Consider the following 24,148-nt stretch of genomic DNA (forward strand, 5'->3'; position numbering starts at 1 on the left):
ACATTACACATACAGACCGCACACGGTTGTTAAATAGCCAAAGGCGGGCGAAGCCCTTGAAGGGATTTGCACCGAGGTCGTTCGGTTCTCTTCTTGCTAGACCCGCTATATGTATTATAAGTTGGCTGCCCTTCCTAGTGTGTACGTACACATATGCCTGTACGCGTGCAGAATGTATACATGTATATATTTATATGTATACAAACTGTACCAGTGACGTCATGGAAGTTTCCGCACCTCTCGGCGGAGTCGAGCACGGCTGGTAATACATTCAAGAACTCTCGTGCCGACGCGACGCGGACGGTGAGAGGTTGCTGCCGGAGAGAGAGTGTGTGTGAGAGAGAGAGAGAGAGAGAGTGATATTGAAGAGTAAGAAAGGCAGTCAGCCACGGCGGCAGAGGAGGAAGGGACACGGAACGTTAAGGAGGAAAAGCGGCAGAGACGGAGAGAGAGAGAGCGAAAATGTTGGATGTGTAGTGTCGCAACGTAGCTATGCGAGCGCCGCGGTTCAACACCGGCAAAGATTCAGCCTATTATAGGAACACGCGCCGGATCTTCTGCGCACGCGCGAACCGAACGAACGATCGCGGCGGCGGCGGTGGAACAGGGGGGGGGAGGAGGAGGTGGACTTACGGAGCCTGGACCGATTTTCGATTCTTTAGGAACCCGCGGAGAGACGGATAGATAGACAGACAGACAGTTAGACGGACAGACAGACTGACAGACACAGACAGACAGACACACACCACCGCGTACGAAGAGGGGAGAAAAAGAAAGAATTTTTAACAACGACCCTCGCGTCGCGGGGGAAACGGCATTGGCCGACGGCTTGGCGAGAGACAGAGAGAGAGAGAGAGCGAGTGAGAGAGAGGGGGGGGGGGGGGAGAAATAGGAAAGGATTGGGAGGGAGATTTGTAAATACAGAATTAGTTTGAGGAGACAGAGTCAGAACGCGCTGCACTTGGAACTAACGGATATCGGGTTACATTGAATACTTGACGTCTGATCGTAAGGCAAGGCGAGAAGTTGGGGGAAAAAAAAAAGAAAAATTAGAAAAATGTACAAACAATGACGATTTTGCTGATGATAATTATATATACACCGCAAGTTTATTAACCGTTTCATTTCTTACTCTACATTCCTTGCAGTTTCTACTTTTATACCTTTCAGCAATTTTTATACATAGGTATACCTACCTCAATAATTTTTTCCGTGTAAAAAAATTGAACAGCGTCGCACTCGAGTTTAATGTTTATGGATCATTCGGTTTTTAAACGGAGATTGAAATCGAAAGTTATATAATATGTTGATTATATAGGTGCGATGCAGACAATTTGTCGAGAACCGTTTGTTTAGCTCGTCTTCCATTCTCTCATTCATACTGCAGCTGTGCGGCAGGTTTGTGTAATTTTGTACATCTGAAAAACCCCCCTGGGAATTAGCTGTCGAAGAATTAGGCACGAGGAGACTAATGAGAAAGAAGAAAGCGAAACGCAAGAACGTTGAAAAAAAGAGAGAGAGAGAGAGAGAGAGAGAGAAAAAAAACGGAACTGGTCTCCTCCATTAGGGAGAAAACCTGCCGCATACACTTTGCTGCATCATGATGAACTATAAAACTACATTCCGAACCAGTTACTCAATGGGATTATGAGAGCCTCGGTGCAGTGGGAATAACTGCAGATGCTGACGATGCCGCTATGACGGCTACTAGGGTTGGATAAACGAGGGGAAAACGCGTTAGCGCCGAATAATAGAGGTGAAAAAAAGAGAAGAGGAAAGGAAAGAAAAGCTTTGGAGGTATTATAAGAGAGGATAGCTACGAGTCGACGCCTCCAAGGGATGATGGATTGATCCTGTACAAGAACGGGACTCGAGCATTATAGTAATGTTAGGCCATTCTATGATCGATTCTTTGTAGTCCTTCTTTTTCCCCTCAACTACTACTTTCGCATTACACAATACGTGTGTATATACGTATGTACATATCTACGTATGGACAGCGATGTGAAATTTATGCGATTCGAATGCGGAAGAAGTAAAAGAGCTATGAATATAACGAGTACGAACGTATAGATGGCTGCTAAATTTTTTTTTTCCTGCTTTTTTTTAATCTTAGTTTTTTGCCGATTTTAATTAGTATTTTCAGTTAGGCATCTGGCGCGATGTGGTTTTTTTTTTTACTGTCGCCGATGAACTTGACGATTTTTTACGCTGCTCATGATCCGGCAGTCCTTCCAGAGTACGTTACGGTCTGATTCCGTAATGTATAAACGTGGTGATATAAAAAAATAATGTTTCACGACGAAAGATAGTGGCAAGCAAAATTCCGGTGCAGATACGTAAACCGCAATTCGAAGTCATGACCTGATGCCGCGACGAACCTAGATTTAAAGTAGGTATGGGAATACGGAGAAAGCTTCCCTGATATTCATTAACCTGCGGGAAACACAACTGCGAACATGAATATCCCTCCTAATTCTTATTCAAATTTATCGAATTTTCTATCTGGGAAATAAAACAGATGAAGCATCTTTCTCTCGATTTGTTTAATTTTCAAAAATCCATGAGGTTGAAGTTAGTAATTTTTTATCGTAAAAGTAACTATTTTCTTAATTTTACAGCGATGTTTTAAGGAACTAAGATCTCTGAATATGAGTTTTTTATGTTTTATTACGGTTTACTGAATCTCGGGCTATCCCTAAATAGCGTAATAACGGTTTTTCTCTCTCAGCATGAATCGTTCCGACAACGTTACTAACTTCAATACGATGAAATCTGGAGACGAAAAACGGCAAGGCGGCTCGGTGCGGTTCGTCGCCTACGGCTTTCGGAGTATAATGATGTGTAGTTTCCGTTTCCGCCGCTTGAGGGCAGCCGATGTCAGTTCGCAACTCGCGAGCGCGACTCGTGACTCGTTTTGCGTCCTCGACTCCTCGCCCACGTTACCGTGAATCGCACACACAAGCTTGTTTCGCGACTCGGGTGACTCGGGTGTCTCTTTCTCAACCAGTAACTCAACGCCGTATTATGCTATGCATTATTCGTCTTGCCGATGTTCTCTTAACCCCACTTCTGTCGGCCGAATACCTTCTTTCCAACTAAACTTCTCAGACGCGGCCTACGTGTTTCTACCGCTCGGTCTAAACTCTAGAGCACCTCATTAAAAATATTTGTGATACAGCTGCATTTTTTTTTGCTCATGGGTTTTCGACCCTCAGTAACTCAAATATGAAGTAATGTTTGAGCTGCGTAGCCAGTGTTTCGTGAAAACAGCAAAATTTAACAAATTCCATATCGAATTATGCCCTCATTTGTCGGAAACGAGGTCGGATTAACAAATTAGGAAAAAAGAAATTCTACTTATCGACGCCATTTGGGGAATTTTGCTGAAATAAATTGTTTTTTCTTAATTTGTTAATCCGACTCTGTTTTTCACGTACGAGGACATGATTGATGTAGAATTTTTCGCTCTACACGATGATCAAGTCACTTTTCATCTATCGATAATGGTTTTTGAGGACAACGCGAAATACGAAAAAATGACGTCAGATTTGAGTTCCTGAGAGTCGAAAATCCCTATACAACAAAATACAGCCATGTTCCGCATATTTTTAATTCAGACCTACTTTGACTGGACTATCTAGTCTCACCCGACTCACACCATGAACGCCCTAGGTTATTATGGCGTTACATACTCTTACAACACTGTCTAGTGAGTTATTCATCGCCCGCAGGTGCGGATGCTTGCAGTGCACATGCGGCGCGTTTCACTGACTTCTGCTTGAGTTTTCACCCTGTAGCGAAAAGAGGAGAAAGAGAAATCATCGGGCGGAGGAGAAAACGAAGAAGTAATTTTTGGCGATTAAATTTTACGAAAGCTTTTTTCCCGTCTATATTTATCTTTGTTGGGATTGTCACTTTGCGATGCGTCATCTGGTGGGAAAAAATCAAATTAATGCAACCAGGCTGACAACTGACCGTTGACCCTGTTTTTTCGCGTATCGTTGATAGAACAGGTATACTATTGATTAGGTGTCATTAATTTATGTAACACAAGCACTTTGGAACCCCAAGAATTACGATTTCTCACAATTGAAATAAAAAAACTTGGGTTATGTTGTCATAAAATGGCGCCCACAACCAGGCTCTGACGTCTTAAGGACATTTTCCAATACCAATCTATTTTTCCTGTCATGTATTCGGAGGACCCATGAGACATTAATATTAAAATCTTCCTCATTGCTTTGTTTGGTCGATAACCTATAAAATCGAAAATTCGTGCCAGGTTCTTCGTTGCGACGTTACGCTCTTGTTTTTTTTTTTTGTTATACGTGCAGCACAACCAGCAGCAGCGGCAGCAGGGAGATGCGGATGAATTAAAGTATAACGTACATACAATGCAAATTGCACGCACTGCACACCGTCAGGATTTTCAACCGGTTTCAACGACAGCGTTACCGGGCACCACATGCGTTTAACCTCCCAATTTCGGTGTCATGAATCTGGTTGGCTTGGCTCACGCCGTGCAGTTTGGCTCATAACCGCCTCGTCTAGACGAGTTATCGATTTTACTTCATCGCCTTTGGAGGAGGGGGGGGTTTTCGCAAAGAGAAATTACACAGGAGGAACAAGCCGGGTTCACGCAGTTCACGCGAGCTGTGGAAAAGGCGTGTTTTATTCACGTGCGATGGGTTATAATTTCTTGGAAATGTTACACCTCGGGCGATTCAACACCGGCGGAGTAAAATATTCGTCTGCATTTATGCAATCTAAGTTACATTTTTAAAGGACTCCGCCTACACGTTGACAACCGGAAATACATTTCGGTAGTTTAAACTATGAATTGCATAAATGCAGGCGGACTTACTACGCGTGATTAACTTCAAAGCGTATAAAATTTTTACGAAATTACACAACGATTCGAATGTTTCTCATCGAAAACTTGTTTGTATTTCCGTGTTCTTTAGGTATACACTGTTATTTGGACGGCCAAAATCTCCTTCACTGCAATCAAACTCTGTTTTGTTTTCTACCTAGTCTGTGGTCGTAGGTATAGCCTGATAGTTCGGTGAATCTGTTTGCCCTCATTTCGGCGACGACAAAAGTCTAGGAATAGATTCACGCGCGTCTAGTGCAGCCTGGCCCAGGGAATTTCTGAGACGTTAATTCAAACTGACCATTTGTTTACGTGTATAAACAGCTATATCGTATATTATACTCGTGGCGTGGTAAAAAAGCTGACTAATATATTGACGCGGAGCGTGTTAAAATATATACAAGATACTTACGATAACGCCCTCATTTCCGGCATTGTCCTTGAATTTTTTTTCAATTTTATTTTATTTTTTTTCTTCATCTGTTTAAGTATGAAATCATACCGAGTCTTGTTCCGCATTTTTAATTTCCCCGTGCCGTATGAATTGTACAACGTATCGCGTTATTTTTCAACCTTTCCTTGTACACGCAGAAAATAAGATCGTTTCTGCGCCATTATACCTTTATAATTATGTAAGTACGCCTTTGGACTTGAAGAAATTATCATACCTAATTGGCAATTATTTCCCGGCTATTAAGATTACATTATACATGTACAATATATATTTGAACAATTGAACAACGCGTATTATAGAAACTGTAACCGAGATCGTCGCCTCTGAATATTGCAGGTACAGAGCAAAACACAGATGCGTTCAAGCATGCGTTTGAAAATAATTGGCGAGCATCAAGATTACATTTGACGATCTTCGTTGTTATAACCATCTTTTACATTTTGACCACGTACATGCATACGTACAAATAATAACTCACAGTCGCGTAAGATTTTTATGTATACCTAGCAGAATAATTTGCATCATTTTTCCAATTGGCAAATAAAAAACGGAGCTAGTTTTGTTATTACAGTTGTAAAAAAAGTTTTACGCACTTATTTGCATACCTACATGCGAATAGATATAAGGTATAGATAGATAAAATGGCTGCTGTCACTTTACATTCAAGTGTGAGATACCGCATGGGGGAAGTTCAATTTATGGTATATATACACACACACACATACATATATCTTTACATACACATACCCAGGAATTTTTATCCCGCGTACTGTATTTTATTTACGTTCGTAAGTAAGTTCCGTGTGGTATCGTTTTATTTATCTGTATATAACCGGTTTGGCGCAGCGTTTGCGGGTTGCGGGACGGATGTGACGTCACAATTGGCGGTCAGATTTGTTAACGCGAGTAAATTTGTTATCTTGCTGGTACTCGGTGGGTAACGGATATCGCGGCGCTACATCTGCCATTATTAGATTTCTCAAATTTCCTTCGCCTTACAACACTGTGTGTGAAAAAAAAAAAAAAAAGAAAAAACATTCTACTCCCAGTTTATTTTTAAACGTAAAATTTCATGCAATTTCATGATTACATAACGGTGATAAAAATGACAGGAAATAAGCTTCGCTGTTTCTTTTTCCTTTTTGTTTTTGTTTTTATGTAGCACTGCTTTTTTCAACTTTAATTCAAGCACTCCTTCTCTTCCCTGGCCGAGTTGAATAATTCTCCAACTCGCGTCGCCCTGTGCGCACAATTTTTGGCACATTGCCCGTATAATCTGTGCGTAACGTCGAAGGTCGTCGTCATGGCGACGCTTTTTAAGAGTATGTACGTACATACATAAATACATGCATGCGGTATACATAGTCTTAGCGATAAACCCGCCTCGCGTGCACATAACACACGTACATAAATTCGCATACCATGCGAAACTATCGGTATTCGATGCGCGAAGGCACGTGTCTGATTATCGGCCTGCTAAAATCGTACTGTTTCATGCAAATTTGGACCAGATACACGTTGCATATGCTTATATGGATATTTATATCTATATATTATACAATAAGTCAAATCAAACGTGAAAATATTATATCTTTATCGGCTAGAGAAGCTTGTGTCATGTTTAATTGAGCGTTAGATTTTTTTTTTGTTTTTTTTTTTCTTCCTTTTTATCCGTCTCGCGGTGTTATTGGACGGATATTCCCAACTAAAACTGTGTCTCGATGAGAATATCGAACACTTCGCGAGTGAGATGAGAATGCGAAGAAATTTTGAAAAATGGATAAGACAAAAAGTCTTGAATTTTTTTTTTTGACAATTTTTCGTAAACGGTTGTGAATCGTTCAAACTCGCCGATAATTCCGAAACAATTCACAGGTGTTGAGTAAAATCAATGAATTCATTTTATGTCAAATGAGAAACAAAAAAAAAAAAAAAATTTCATCAGAGATTTGTTGCACAAATTATTAACAAAATTTTTCGACATTGTCGTTATCATTATTCAAAACGAATTATCTCATCAACTTGGTTACGATTGATTTTTTTATTTTTTTTTTCTCATTTCACATTACTTTTCTCGTCGCAAAGTGATGAATATTCTTAACGAGACTCACTTTTGCTTGGGAATATACCTCCCGTAACACCTTAAATTATTTTTAACACATAAATTAGCCGCGCATTTCAAGCATCTGACAACGACGACGACGTTGAGAAAATATACCTATGTATAATGGCGCATCGTCGTATCACGTGGAGCACAAATTATTTGCATCCGTTTCCGTTATACATACGCACATAGACGTATACGTTTACGTTCGTTATACGTGTAGGGTCACGATCCCTTCAACATTCTATAATCGTTAAATCGGCTAAATATATACGAATCGCATAAACAAATTGATAAACTCTCTTCTTTCCGCTCTTATAATTCTAACGATAATTTTTTGACAACGGAATTATCGAATTAATCTTGTAATACGTGTAAACGAATTATTTTGCACTCCGGCCGCAGCCGCGCGAAAATAAAATCCCCCAGTGCACTCGGTTATATTTATTTTTATCGATTACAAATTGCAGAGCGTACCGTTGCTTGTAGATACGGTGAAATTAGTTTGATCGATCGGTAGAAATACATTTTATACAATGTATATATATGTTTCACATGCATCGAAACTTGGAACGTTTCTATACACACTTTTATTCTATGGACGAATGCCAATTTGCGAAATTTATATTATATACGGTTGAAATGAAAATTTATCGAGAACAATGATTTTATACGATATAAACTTGGGTGTAGAATTTATCGAGATTTGAAAATTAAGTAATGTTTACCAACCTGAGAATTTCAATGAAGAAACTTAACATATCAATTTCAACACGTTTCACCCGGTATATAAGCATAGAATTACTTATTTACGCAGGTGGTTATATAAATGCGTTACACGTGAAATGCGTCATAATTTTTTCAATGTACTTGCGTGCTTGCCTGTAAATACGGTTTCAATTATATTTTTATTTCGCTCGTCGCGTATCTAATATATACAATATAGACTGTATCGAAAAAATCGAGTATATTTTTTGTCAAAATTAAAGTAAAAATTATTATTACAAATGACGGGAGTAAAAGGTGCTGTCCAAGTTTTTAGCTCTTAATAACAATATTTAGAGTTGTCTCATCGCGATTTTATATTTTCCCATTTAAATAACATGGGACAAGATTTGTTTTGAACTTTGGCATTTTACAACTTGTCAACGCATTACGGTACCGATAAGACCAAAATGTATTTTCATTTTATGATAAACATACTTTTTCAAAAGTTATTTAAGGTTTTCAAATGCCTTCTGACCATTTCCATACAATATTTTCGACTTGAATTTTGTAAAAAAAAGATTAGTCGATATTTTGATGTACCTGTTATATGCTATATTGCAGTAGCATTGGATGTGAATAAATTTGAAAAATTGAAAGACGAAATAAAGATGGAATTAGACGACGGTAAAGAGAGAAAAAAAAAGGACAAGATTAGAAGAAAAACAGCAAGATACTAAATTCTTTTGGCAACACAGAGATTTAACGAATATATACGCAGTGTGTATAATATATGTATGTAACTATGTATTATATATATATATACAACACTTATCTACATGCGGAACGAAGCGCCGTCGAAAGGTAGTCAGGATATTAAAAATAAATACTAGAATGACGCATTACGAGCGATGATATTTTCGGTATTTATTATATAAATTTAGACGCATGTACGATATCGTAACCGCAATACCTCTATATAAATATACACCTATATAAAAACTATGTAAAGAAGAGGACGATCGGGGGCTCGATTTAGAGACGGAAAGATTACCTGCACCAAATTTAGTCGATATCAATAACATGTGCTGTATAATAGACACGAGGTCGGATAATTATCGCGCGGACAACGTGATACAGAAAACACGGATATTTTTTTCAAACAAACAATCCGTTAATATTTAATTTCCAGAACAACGCGTAAGATATGCAATAATACCGGTGCTGTAATCGTGTGAAATTTTTTTTTTTTTATTCAACTTTGCCCGCAACGATATAATAATTAGGGTTTCATCCTCGTACAACTCGCGAGTGTTAACGCACGCGCTGTTTTTTAAAATAATCTTCACCCGTTTGTCCGTACGTGATTTCTTTAGAACTGTGAAACATTATTTTTTCTTTTTTTTTTCTTCAAACTAGAAGAAAAAACAAAGTAAAACAAAACAAAACAAAAAAAGGAACGTAGAAGAAGTGGAAGAAAAAGCAAAAATAACCTAGCAATTATCTCTCGAGGTGTCGCGTGGCGGTGGAAAAATCGCTAGCGCGTATTATGAACGTTGTAACGCCGCGCCGCGGTGGCATTTACACAGTTTTCAAACGCGAACAAGTTCAAGTTGGCCAATAGCGTGTGGCGCCTGAACCCGTGACTCACCCCCCACTCCTCACGATTCGAGTAACGGTCGTTTGGCTCTCGGCCAATCGCAATCGTCCCCGCGCTTTCGAACCTCCCCCCCCCACACCGCAATTTCCGTGAGGCAGCAGTCGCGGTTGGTCAGAAATTTCCGACTCAACGTACCCACGCATCCTCGTGGCTGATCCTTCTTGTTGTCGAATTATAAAAAAATAAAAAAAAATTTTTTTTTCACATTATTACAAAAAGGGTTTTACAATATAGACTTGTCGGATGACCGAGACTCTAAACCTGATACATTTATACGTTCGAAAAGTTTTGGACTTTGGCCACGGTAATGAAATTCAATTGACTCTAGTCATAAAGAAACAATGTCGATAAACTTCCTGGTGATTTTTATTTTTTTTTATTTTTAACTTTTTTTTTTTTTTTTTTCGGCACGTCTTGTCAACCCGGTCTTTTAAATGTAGACTGATTGCGACGTACAGTCGTGATTGATTTTGTTATTACGTTCGTTACGTATATAGATAGGTGGGATTGTGAAGTACGTATAAACATTGATATTTGGCCCGTGGTTTTGACCCTGTGAATCAGAAATTGGACGGGAAGTTAATCAAGACGTGCGTGCGCATGTATAATGTAATTGTGTATGCATAGGTGTACGCAAGTTTCTCGATTATCGAAGGACGTTGCTGTATAGGTATGAAATAAACAGAGAACAAGAATTAACGCGCGTGCGATAGAAGTTTAAACTGGTTTAGTACGGATTTTGATGAGAAAACAAATTTCCATACGTTTGCCGAAACGAAATTTGCATTTGGATTGGAAACAAAAAAAAAAAAGAATAAGAATAAGAAGTTCTTCTTCATTCGTTTACCGGTTTATTGTCGTATAAGCGATATATGCCGATTGTCCCGTTTGCGCGGTGTTGAGTACGATGAAAAAGAAAAGAAAAAACAAAACAAGCAAAAACGAATAAAAAGAAAAACGACAAAAACGCGTATTCACCGTCGTACGAGCTTGCAGGCTGTCTCAACCGCAGAGAACTGTTACGGCTGCAAAGGTCAAAAGGTGTTCCGAAAATAGAATTCATGCATAGTGAAAGGTCTATGTAAATTATGCTATTATATTATAGATCAAGTGGATTCAAGATAAAAACAGAAAAAAAAAAAAGAAAAATAACGCTTTATTCTAGACGCTATAGGAGAAGACTCTGAAGTGTGAAAATAAAATTGTGAATCAACGAAAGTCATCTGATCGGATTTGGAAAGTATAATTTATAGGAGCACCTGACTGAAGGATTTAATGTTTCATCCGTAAATCAAAATTTGTTTTATCTTTTTTTTTTTCTTCCACAGCCACGCGATCCTCGCGAATAGGTTTTTTGCACTTCGTTAACGAGTGATGATATTAGCAAATAAACTTCCTGTCAGCAGCACGTTTTATTTCTTCCCCCCCCCCCCCCCCCCCCTCGACCCCTCTCTTCATTCTTCTCGTTGAAGTTAAAAATAGCGAATGAATATGAAAATTAGCAAGTACCAACTTGAGTGTACAGCTTCTTATTATGTACCCGTGTAAGCGAGTAGGATTCATCTTTCCGTTTATTTTTATTTTTTTCTTCACACAGAAATCGCTGCAGAGGTGCATTGCACATTTTTAAACTGCACTTGTTGTACGTAGATACCTTGTACGTATATTTGAGTACAATTAGCGCACTTGTCGTTTCTAATAATTGATCGAAATATTTTCCACCGTATTTACGATTCAGCTGTTTGCTGGTACGGACAGCGTGATATTGATTTTCGAACGCATCTGGCATTCATGCACAACATTTATTCTACAACTTAGGAGTTTGGACGAACGTCAGCTGTCGTTACTAACATATTACTATAATGTTTACCCTCCATCCGCACACTGTGGCGGACTGTTTTGTTCATTTATAGATGAAAAACACTGATCCAACAATTCGTGTTAAAAGAAAGAAAAAAAGAAAAAAATGTATAAAAAGTATAGAAAGCAACATTGATGAAAACTTGCTTGTTAGTTGCGCCGTAAAAATCTGAGACCAAAGTTCCTTTGCGACAACATTGATATTCGAATCGTTTCCGAGTTACAGAGTGTCGAAGGCGCGCACCAATCGGAAAGCCGTCACGTGACGCGACTGGGCGTGGTTAGGGATGGTGGGCGGTCCGCTGATTGGTCAGTTTGTAAATGACGTAACTAAAGAACGGTTAGTCCTACGGAGTTCGAGTAAAGTAAGATTGGTTCCTAATTTCAATCTCCGAACATAGGTACAAAAAGGGATAAAAAGTAAGAAAAATATATATTTTCTTTTTAAATCGCAGTAAAATGAGCCACGGTTTCTACGAATATTCAAGATCGACGCCGATGCTCAAATTAGAAAAATCAGCATCTGCGGTTTTATTCACGGACGATGAACAAGAATATTGTATGTCGCGTCGAGTGTGCGATCATGAACGAGTACTAAAGAAGGTCACTCAAAAATTTCGGTGCTGGATTAGTAATGCTATCGGTACGTGCATTGACGGGTAAAAATTATAACCTAGCTGAAGGTGGCCGCGGTAGAATTGAAACGACGGGATTTCACAACTGTCGGAAAAAATTCTGCCACAATTCTACAGAGCAGAGCTCGCGCTACACTTCGGCTGAATCGAATTAATAGTAATAAAAGTTAATCCTCAAGGTTACGACGCCTTCCTAACACCGCGCTTCCGTTAGACATACCCACATCTCTCTCTCTCTCTCTCCCTACCCCCCCCCTCTTTCCCTCTATCTCTCCGTCTATCTATTCTCTACCTATCTATTTCTTTTGTATCTATCTATCTATCTATCTATCTATCTATCCATGTATCTCTGCTATCTCTCTTACGTCGCGGTTTTCTTCTCCCGTGAAGCGCAATTAGCACGATTAAAACATATAATACCATAAGCCTCTAAACTCTGTCGTCACGAGCATAGCCGAGAGTCTTACAATTAGAGCTGTAGGTATCTGTATCGTTCTGTTTACGCGGGGGACGTTAAAACATACAACTCGGCTAGCTGTAGCTATTGCCCCATTCCGCACCACCTTCTACTTCTACTTTGTCGCTGGCTACTCCCACCACCACCACCACTAACCACCTGGGTATACAGAGGTTGAACAGTAGCGTAGCTAGATTCAAATGCCTCCCTCCCCCCCCCCCCCCCCTCCGTCCCCGCCTCCACCCGCTGTTGTTTCAAAAAAAGAACGAAATACAACGAGAAAAAAAAAAAAAAAACAAACGAAACCGTTAACGTATAAAAATGGATTAATCATCGGTGATGAATTCCGTTCGTATGACAAGGAATTGACAATGACCCTGACCTGAGCCAATTCCCATCGATCTATATCGTTTCACCACCGATTTTTCTCCATCTAAATTTCATCTCTCCTCTCCTCTCCTCTCCTCTCTTCGCTTCCACCGAACGTGCGTGACGTGTGTTCGCATCATCGTTCCGTCGTTCTTCCTACGTTATAGCAAGGCGGGCAAACGCGTATATAAGGCGGTCGTCTCAAAATATTCAGACAGTTTGGCACGCGTATCGTCGTTTTGTGCGTCTTCTTTCGTATTCGTATTCTTATTCTTAATCTCTCCGTCGACGTCGGAGACGCGACGCGCGACGCTCGGTCGGTTGGTGTTGTAATACGGACGTGGTGCTTGTTGCTGTTGCGACGACCGACGGTGACGGCGATCGTCGCTAAGAAGAAGACGAAGAAGAAGAAGGAGGTGGTGGTGGTGGTGGTGGTGGTGGTAACCATACGCGAAAGACTATATGCGAGATGCGAGAGAGACTCTCTCATCACATATTCGCGGGTCATCATTCATTCTTCCACAAGTTTTTAACGCGGACACGGGGCGGCTAATTCATCTATTTAATCGTCATCTTCATTCTTAATTCTCGTTATAACCGTCCGGATTTATCGGTGGTTTTGCAGAAATTTTTTGTGTCTCGTTTGTTGTTCCTATCATACAGGTACACGTATTACGGAACAATTTCCATACCTGTACGTATTACACCCGTTTCTGCGTCGTCGGTTCTACGATAACGCGATGTGTTTTTTAAATTATTTTTTTTGTGAAATGATCGTTTAATATAACGCGTATAAAATTTAAACAATTCACTCGCGTTACATTACATCGTACACGCAAGTGACACGATGGTGTGTATCCAACGTTGTAACAGTGTAGTTTTGTAATAATTATTGTGATATTGAAAAACTATGACGAGGTTCGATTCAACACGATTTTCCCAACAATTATTAATGTCAACTGACACGCGATAACGTTTTATAACAACAGTCGCAATTTCTTAAAATATTCGAATAAAAAAAAAAAAAAAAAAGAAAACGACGAGAATTCAACTGTGGAAATATATAATTATATCAACCTCGTGATACGACAATAATAATAATAATATTAATAATAATAACAACAGTGGTACAAAGAAGAAGAATATTATTAAAAAAAAAAAAAAATACCAGAAACAAATTAGTGCGCAAGCGTATATAAATTATATCGACAGATCGCAATGGGAAACGGTGGAAGTGCGTTGGACGTGGAGATGAGTTCACTGTCTACTTCACAGTCATCCACCGAACGTCCGCACATCAGGGTTAATATATATGCTTGATAATACACCTCCTTGAAAAACAAAAAAAAAAAAAACAAAGATTACACATGGCGTAGAAAAAAGATACTTTTCGTTTGGATCAAGTGCGAGCTTTTTTTTTTTGTTTTTCCACTTTTGGTTTGAATCATAATTTCTAGATTCATGAGTATTACGTAGGCACACGTAACACGCATCGTAGTAAACGTGTACGCGTATTTGTCACACGTATTTATTATCGCGCACGTATAACGTTTCGAATTTTCATTTCTCGAGGCTTTTTCGAATAAAAAAAAAAAAAAAAAAAAAAAAGCTTTCCTCCGCTGGCCTCCGGCTATAAACGAGCTTTTCACACGGAACGCGTACGTCCATCCATCCATCCATCCATACGCCCCCACATGTTTTGAGGCTTGCGGCTGCTGATCGTGAAACACTTGCAAGCATGACCCTAGGTGTTATACCTATGTATATTGTATATATATATCATGGGTGTGTGGGTGTGTATCGAATTATAGCGTAGGTAGGTTATTTTATAGGTACTCTTACAGTTGGAAGAAGCCGGTTTTGTCCGTCAATCGTATTCCTCCATCCGTGGATTTTCATTTTCTCTCCTTATCTTGTTCTTCTCTGTACTTGACTTACAATAATTCGCTTGTCATTCGTTATGCATTTGCACGTATCGTTTTTATACATGTGATATATGTATATTGTATTCTTATATTTAACTGTGTCTTGTGTATAATACTTGGCAAGAGAAGCAAACTTTCCGCGCGATGCCGGTATACGCGGTTTCTCACCGATCGTCGCAAGAGCAAACATTCCTGTTACACAACGAGCTAGACGTTGTTCTAAAATTATATCCTATACATATGCACACGTACACATATATTTATACATCTATAATACACGTGTATTTATGTATGTATATTTTCTCTGTATATCTACATATACGCGTGTTTTCTACACCGGGCAATGCGTGCAATATGCAATGTCAGTTCTACAAACTCGACAAAACAATGCGGTATTTTCTTTTCTTCCTTTCTTTCTTTCTTTCTTTCTTTCTTTGCCTGAATTCACCGTTTTTTCTTCCGTTCGAACTGTATTAAACCAAAGGTATAGAAATTTTTTTATCCAATATTTGGAAATTAGAGTTTTCCGAACGACTCGAAATCCTGTAAAAACTGAACTGTTTTCTCAATAATTATTTTGGCTAAATGCCCGAGGCTGTGTGTGAGTGTGTGTGTGTGATGAATTTCATGTTCGATTTTTTTTTTCGCCACTCTTCTCATCGCAATCACAAAACGAACCAAACATGAACGAGCGGGTAGGAAAAAAAAATAAACAGTGACAGTATATTTGAAAAGGAATATCGGCGAATATTACGTATATAAGATAATTGTATTTCGTGTCGTTCATGCAATTGACACTAATTTGTTAAACACAACCGGTTTTAGCACCTTAATAATTGTTTATATTTATTCTACGTTAGTTTTTTTTTTTTTTACCTCACCTCTTCACTTTTTCGGTCCGCTTTCATTACGCAACACGCCGCATTAGTCATGCATGTATTTGCCGCTGGTATTTGAATCTCTTTTTTTTTTGTTTTTTAAACATACGCACCGGGAGAATCTCTTGAAACTTGAAAATCAACCGCGCGTGCGCCAAATAATTCGATATCATTGGTCGGCGAAATCTTCCCTCAGCGATATTCTTGTCCGCGATGCAGGCGTGCCAACCTAAGAAAAATGTGTACGTTTGAATTTTCAGAGAGCGTAAGCGTTAAATTTCGACCGTTCTTCGAAGAATCGACTCTCCCGCCCGATAAAAAATGCTTCCCAAAACCTTTCCGAGTCGCCGCCTCGATTATTTGAGATTCTAACCTCGAAAATTCGTATCAACCGCATCGCCGCCAGAAACAGTTTGACAGCTGAAAACTCGGGATGGCAAGCCTGCGCGAAGAGCCGATAAAAGTCGCGCATGCGCGGTTGATTTTCAACTTTCAAGATATTGTCCCGTCATATATATATCGGTATCGATAATCCGACAACAATTAGCGAATTAGACGCGAAAAGAAACGTGTAAAGAATTCGTTTATCGTCCAGCGAACGAATGTTTTGTAAATCGCTAATTATATATTTATATATAATATTTGTTTTCTCTTGTTTTATTTTACAGAGAACGCCAATGCGGCCAATAATCGCTGAATACGACCCGAAGAAGCACGGGGTGAAAACAGAACTCTCAGACATGGTGCTCGTCAAGTAAGTATTAACCTTCTTATAAATAGATCAATGAAATGGCTGTGTGCAACGATTGACAAAAAAAAAAACAAAAAAAAAAAAGGCAAAAGGAATACCGTATAATACGTTGTGGTTATCATTATTATTATTATTATTGTTATTATACACGTTATATAGAAGATACGTCTTTATCTCTATCATGCATACATATAATATACCTTGTAATACCGACATCACGTTGATATCGTTGATCGGAGTGATGATTTTGAATCGAGTTCAATCGAATATGATCATTCGATACATTCGAGCAATTCACTCTTCTATAATATGCTCTCATAAACGATAATGTGTAACCACTTTATTTCTGTGTAATACGACTACACGTGTTATTTATTATACACCTAACGTCGTTCAACCGCATCTCTGTTATATTATTATTGTTATTGTTATTATTATCGTTATTATCGTTATTATTGTTATTATTATTATTGGTATTGTTATTATTATTATTATTATTAGTATTATAATCATCGCGTTAGAAGCTTTTGTTGCGATAACATCTTGCTTACAGTTGAATATACAAAAAAACAAAATCCCGATGTTTTTGTACCTGATGTTTTCTAATATAAAAATACGCGATAGTAATATACACTGTGTAGTTTTTCAAATCACTGAAACGTTATTTTGGTGAGAATACATCGAAGAAACGTAAATTCATACCCAGAGGATCATATATATTGTGCATTCGCGTCGTATTGTTTGGTTAATTTTTCATTCGTTTGTTTGTTTATTTAATCGCAAAAAAATGATTGCTTAAAATCAATTCATTCGAGAGAAATAAACGCATTCCTTTGCATATTAGACATAGATATATTATAATGCGTAATTATACATACTCATAATCATTGTTTTATATATTTATTATACACGCATTTATATCACCGTAGTTATCTTCATTATTATTATTATTATTATAATTTTTTTCATTCATATCATTACACACGATCTAATCGCGCATACTGTATGATTTATATGGCTTATTATAATATTTATATACATATACTTACGTATATGTGTATTCATGTATGGCGTTGTGTTCAAGGAATTGATATTGTGGAAAAAGCGGCAATAATATTTCGATTACCCTCGATGCAGGTTTTCTCGAAAACGTTTTGTCTCCTTCGTTGATTTTTATTCAGATCGGAGAGTCGAGTTATTTGCAGTTTTGACAATATCTTTTTCAATTAATCTTTTAACCATCATCGAGACGAATCGTTTATGCCTTTTGTATGTTCCGGGCGCATGCATTCGCCGAATTAATAATATTCATAATTTTAATTTTTTTTTTTTTTTTTTTTTTACCGTCGCATTTCTATCAACATATTTCACATTCTTCATTATTCGCAAAAATTACAAGCTTATATATATATATATCGTAGTTGCAAGTAGATGAATTAAAAAATCAAAAAATAGAAAATAACTTCCTACCTCAAATCATATCTGCACAATTATAATGTAATTTGTAACATATGTATAAGGCTGAATTCTTTTTTTTTTTTTTTTGATTGGCTTATTTCGCGTTACAATCATGAACGCTGCAGCTATATTACAATATCATACCATTACATTACATTGAATATTATCTACGTATACGTACGTGATTATATAAATACTTAATACACCACACACATGCTTTGGCAATAACGATGGTCTTCTCGTTTTGTTTTTGACATATTTTTTTTTTTTTTTTTTTTTTTCTATCCGTTTTGTTTCCTTTTTATTTTTCCCCGTGTCCGTCATTGTACGTTATTTTACATATAACAACATACATATCGTTGTCCGCCAATCATTCCCATGCCTATACATATTTATTAACAAAATATTATACAATTTATTAAATATACTTATACGTATATCGATTCACACAACGTTAAAAAACAAAAACAACAAGAACAACAATTATAGTGATAGTAATAATTGTTATAGTCATTGTTACGTTTAATTAGGTATTATATATTAGGTATCACATATCCTTCGTTAATGTGGTACCACACGTACATAATATAATTAATTCAGTTTCGAAAAAATTTTATTGAGAATTATACTCTGAAAATCAATCCACTCACACACACTCGCACACTTGTTATACAAAGAATAGACAGGAATTTTCAGATATATACTATAATACCGGTTGTACACGATAAATTTATTATATGTATAATAAATTATGTATGTATAAATATTATCGTCGGTTGAGATTTACGAACGTTCCGATGAGATTACATGTAATGGTACATGTATATGGATTTCCGTTATTTCGGGTTAATTGCTTATTCATATTGATTTAATTCAATTTGAAATATTTATTTTTTGTGGCGAATTTATGCGACCGGAAACATGTAAAAGAAAAACAACAAAATGCGTTGATTGATTCGTTGAAAACACACACCGTACTGTATAATCTGCAGTAAAATTATTTTATATGTGTATTTATTTACGTGTATATATACATGTATAAATATCATGCAGTATGCGAACGAAATTATCTACATATTTTCTATACTACTATTTTATTATCGTTGTTATTGGTTTTTTTTTTTTTTTTTTTTTTTTTTTATGTCAATTTTTATATATTTTTATTTTATTTTTTTTACCGTATCTTTCTCCAATTGTTGAAATTTCCAACTATAATCGATATAAACATCTTGTCTTTACTGTATAATATGTGCATTTATATGATTCCAGACATGCGAATAGAGTCCGGTATATGTATAGATTCAGGCTGTGTGAAGTGCACTCTGAGATATTAGAACCCGAAACCGCGCGTCCAAGTGCCGCACAAATATTGTTACTCGCCCTATCTTTCTCGCAATTATATCTTCTCGTATCCAAATTATACATATACGAACAATCGGAACGAAACATACCGAGCTGTGATAAAAGACAAATATCAAAATCAAACGAACGTTTAAGTGTCCAGTGAAAAAAAAAGAAAAAAACAAACAAAAAAAAAAAATTACAAAAAGTAAGCGCATAAAATAAATTTTTTGTTGAAAAGAGTAGAGTCAAATGTTTTTTTTGATGTCTGAATTATTCGATTTTCGTTTCTTTTTTATTTTTTTTTTTAAATTTCTTTTTCGGCTTTTTTTTTCCTCTCTCTTATCAAATTTTTGTTATTGCATATGTTAAATACGACATCTCTATATTAATAAATATACATATATTATATGAATATAGATCACGATGTGGATCGAGCGTAATTGAATATTGCATTAATCATATGATAATTGTCCTAGATATATGCATATAACGGGACAATCTCTTGAAAAGTTGAAAATCAACTGCGCGTGCGCGAGTTTTATCGGCTGTTCGCGCAGGTTTGCCATCCCGGGTTTTCAGCTGTCGAACCGTTTCTGGCGGCGGTGTAGTTGATACGAATTTTCGAGGTTAGAATCTCAAATAATTGAGGCAGTGACTCGGAATGGTTTGGGAAGGATTTGTTGTCGGGTCGGAAAGTTGGTTCTTCAAAGACCGGTCGGAATTCAACGCTTACGCTCTTTGAGAATTCAAACGTAGACATTTTGCGTAGGTTGGCCAGGTTGCGCGAGGATTTCGCCGACCAATGAGATTGAATTATTTGGCGCATGCGCGGTTGATTTTCAAGTTTCAAGATTTTGTCCCGGTATATGTGTGTATGTGTATATATATATATTTGTGATATATATGTATATATATATACCTATGTATATATATATGTATATATATGTTTAAAATCTGTGATAACCCTCTTTTTGTCAAGCGCAATGTTTTGATAAACGGCTTGTTAGTCGTCGTACTGCGTCGTGGCGCTGGGCGTCGGTGATGCAGTGCGGTGGTTGCGGCTACCCCATGCCTTTAGGCGTCACACGCGTGTCCAGACGTATACGCACGTCTGTCTGTGACATGCACGTAAACGACACGCAAGAACTCTTTCAAGAGCTTTCTTGAAAGAAAGCTCCACACCTAAGGAGAGAAACTACCTACCGCACCAACGGGTACCTACACAACCTACCTAACTTTACGATCTATAAATTTAACATTTTATATCCTGCCATGCATTTTTGTTACGGGGACGAAGAGTCCGGAAATTAACGAAAGCAACCGCAATCGGTTTGATTGACGATGATGAAACAAAACGAAAGGGGTGAAAATTTTTTAAATATTTATTTCATTATATATGGTTCAGCAACGAATCTTATTGTAATATTTATAATAATTAATATCATTGTTGTTTATTATATGCGGAGTCGTCAGAATTTTCAGTATATATATATATATATATTTTGCGGTGGCAAGTTATTAATTATACCACTTTTCTTTCTCTCTCTCTAATTTTCTTTCTTTACATATTTTCTTTACGATCGCTGAATAATCTTTCAACTCGATATTATAAACAATTTCTCTTTTCTGTAAATTCTGTAATTTCGGTATGACATTTCAAATTTTTATTTTTCTTTCCATTCAACCAATTACGGACTGGCGCGAATACGGAGATTTTTAGTTTGTCACCGACGAGCGTACAATAACGAATTTGCACCGATCGTGTCGCGAGTCAAAAAACCTGCATTTTTGCAAATTATTTGCATGGCTGCATTCGATGTGCTAAACGTTAAATAAACCAGCAGATTTTCATAACAAGCGGAAAAAAAGAGCAATCGATGTGTACGAAGTTTTTTCCTTTTCTTCTTTTGTTTTATCTGTAAGGTGAAAAAATGTCAACAAAAAATGTTTTACAAACGCGATCGATGCAAACCCAATCACGTTGCAACAATATATATGTATATATACATACATGTGAAACTGCTGCACTCTTTGCAATGTAGTATACATGTAAACAATAAATTTTCAATAATTTTGAAAGACGAAAATAGAAAATTGAAAAAACAAACCCCAATCGAAGAAAGTCAAAGAAATGCATAAATAAATACAGGAAAACACATTTTGTATACTTTAAATACACACACACACACACACACACACACAATACATTGGGCATCGGTGAACGCGCACGAATGTTTATTGAGGAATTTTATAATCTCAATATATACAAATTGAACAACAACACGTACAACTTGTTGAGATTTCCGGCACGCAAGTTATATATTCAATCATACCTGTAGTGAATAAGGCGTATTGGATAACACCAATAATTCTGTTTATTTAAATATTTGTAGGGCAAGCCCTCCTCTGTGTACTAAGTAATTATATAGGGTCGGTTCTGTGTACAGATCCCTATACCGACACCTTACCGACATTTTTAGCCGCTGAATAGTTCAGATACAAACTATTTTTTCCCGATAATCGATACTATGGTAACGTAGAGCGCAAAGCGGAAGATATTTTTCCGATGATCGATAAAGTCGATCAGAGTGGGGATCACCCTCATCCGAAAAAATGGCTTGTATATGACCTGTGAAGCGGTCAGTAATGTCGATAATATGTCGGTATCGGAATCTGTACGCAGAACTGACCCTATATATCTACTGTACTATGTACACTTTTCATATTGTTGTTGTTGTTGTTGTTGTTATTATTATTATTATAATTATTATTATATACTTATTTACGTTCAATAGGTATGCCTGCAGTATTACACGGCTCGATGCAACCGCGATAGTTTGTACATAATTACATATTGTATGCATACACTATATAAATATTAATACAATTATACGTCAGGGATAAATTACACGATATAATTCACGATGTACAATACACGTATATATTATATGTTATATACATTGAATTGTAAGTAACTACTGTTATTACATACATATACTTAACATCTGTAACATTGCACGAGGTTCATTTTCTTACCTGATAGTTTTTAATTTTTTTTTTTTTTTTTATTCATTGTAAACAAAACTAACGTCATCATTATTACTGTTATTATTGATATTATTTGTAATTTATTGCTTTTCGAACACATTTCAATATCATATAATGTAATAATTTTGCCTGTTGTACCACATTGCCTGCAATATTGCCTCTTGTTCGTTATCATTTTGCAACATGCATTATTCGTTCATGCTAAATTGAATTTAATGGCTTTCGCGTATGAAGGAGAAAAGAAAAGTACACTTAAGTGGGCTGTGTAATACAGGCTTACACCCTGACCGTAATCTATAAAACTTATCCTTAACTTACACATATAACAATAACAACACTTTCACACGCGTCTCGAGTTTCCCCGTCGATTATAAAATTAAATTATCAAACACCTAATACGTAACGTCTTAGGTTTCCTTCGCCTTTGTAGTCTGAAATTTTAGCATCACACATACATACATATATTTTTTGCCGCTTGACATTGTTTTTAATTTCTCGCATTACTTTTTTATCGTCAATTTACAGATAGCATATTTTTGTTGGAAACTAATGATGATTAATAAAATAATAACATCCCGGATTAACATGCCGCTGAAGTCATCGATGTCCACTAACACTAATTGTTATACCTATACGTTACATACCTTATAATTTACGTATAGTATATAATAATATTATTTTGTCTCGTCGAGAAGGGTTGCATTATAAAATTTCCTCATGCATTCTTTGTTTGCTTATGCACAGTAAAACTAAAAAAAAAAAAAGAAAACAACAAAACATATCGAACCCGCAACATCACCACATAATTTTACCACTCGTAACACGAATCAATATCACGATACATCAAATTCACACAATTATGCAACACATAGGTACCCATTTTATATTTATTTTGATGTCATTCAGCGTAGAAAGTGACAGAGCAATAAGTAGAAAAGAAATATTATATACGGCCTGCATTAATAAAAACAAACAGACAGTGATACGAGTATGAAAAAAGCCCGTGTTTAAATGCGTATGTATACATCATAAGAGATATAAAAGAATTACGATAGAAGAAAAAATGGAAAGAGCGCATTCTTACTCGAATGGTTTTACAGATACAAATGTGAGAAAAATGACGTTCCAATCACCGTCAGCAACGGGTCGACCCTCCCTCTCGTCGAGCGTCCCGACGACGAGGAGGCGGCCCTCTACGATCCGTTCGAGCACCGGAAGCTGGCTCACCCAACTTCCGACATGGACACCCTCATCCATCTGCTCAAGGGTAGCTTGGGCACGGGGATCCTTTCGATGCCCATGGCTTTCAAACACGCCGGTCTCGGCTTTGGTCTTGTCGCAGTCTTCTTTATCGGCGCCATCTGTACCTACTGTGTTCACATTCTGGTTAAATGTGCCCACGCTCTTTGCAGGCGGACTCAAACACCGAGTCTCGGCTTTGCCGAAGTTGCCGAAGCCGCGTTCTTCGCCGGACCTGAACCCGTTCAAAAATACGCGAGACTTGCCAAGTGAGTTTTAACTTATCATCCAGTTTTCAATTTTACCCTAGGATCATTACTGTCGTCCACGTTGGATTGATTCAAGCTGTATTGCAGAATACGCGTAACATTGCTGCGTCGCTTGG

The 24,148-nt window shown here is 37.3% G+C and overlaps 1 protein-coding gene across 3 annotated transcripts in view; it reads left to right on the forward strand.

Moving 5' to 3' along the window:
• LOC107220157 (proton-coupled amino acid transporter-like protein pathetic) overlaps positions 1 to 24,148 on the forward strand; it is a 34,754-nt gene that overhangs the window by 5,759 nt on the left and 4,847 nt on the right. Inside the window, exons 1-3 of one of the 3 annotated variants that reach the window (XM_015658623.2) lie at positions 14,210 to 14,422; positions 16,592 to 16,677; positions 23,625 to 24,032. In XM_015658623.2, the coding sequence (XP_015514109.1) occupies positions 14,339 to 14,422; positions 16,592 to 16,677; positions 23,625 to 24,032 (578 nt within the window). In that variant the 5' untranslated portion in view covers positions 14,210 to 14,338. Of the gene's footprint in view, positions 1 to 14,209; positions 14,423 to 16,591; positions 16,678 to 20,455; positions 20,691 to 23,624; positions 24,033 to 24,148 lie in introns of those variants that run through there. The other 2 variants (XM_046732363.1, XM_046732364.1) reach the window with 2 other exon arrangements.

This window comes from Neodiprion lecontei, chromosome 2 (assembly GCF_021901455.1).
Source record: "Neodiprion lecontei isolate iyNeoLeco1 chromosome 2, iyNeoLeco1.1, whole genome shotgun sequence".
NCBI classification, from domain to species: Eukaryota; Metazoa; Arthropoda; class Insecta; order Hymenoptera; family Diprionidae; genus Neodiprion; species Neodiprion lecontei.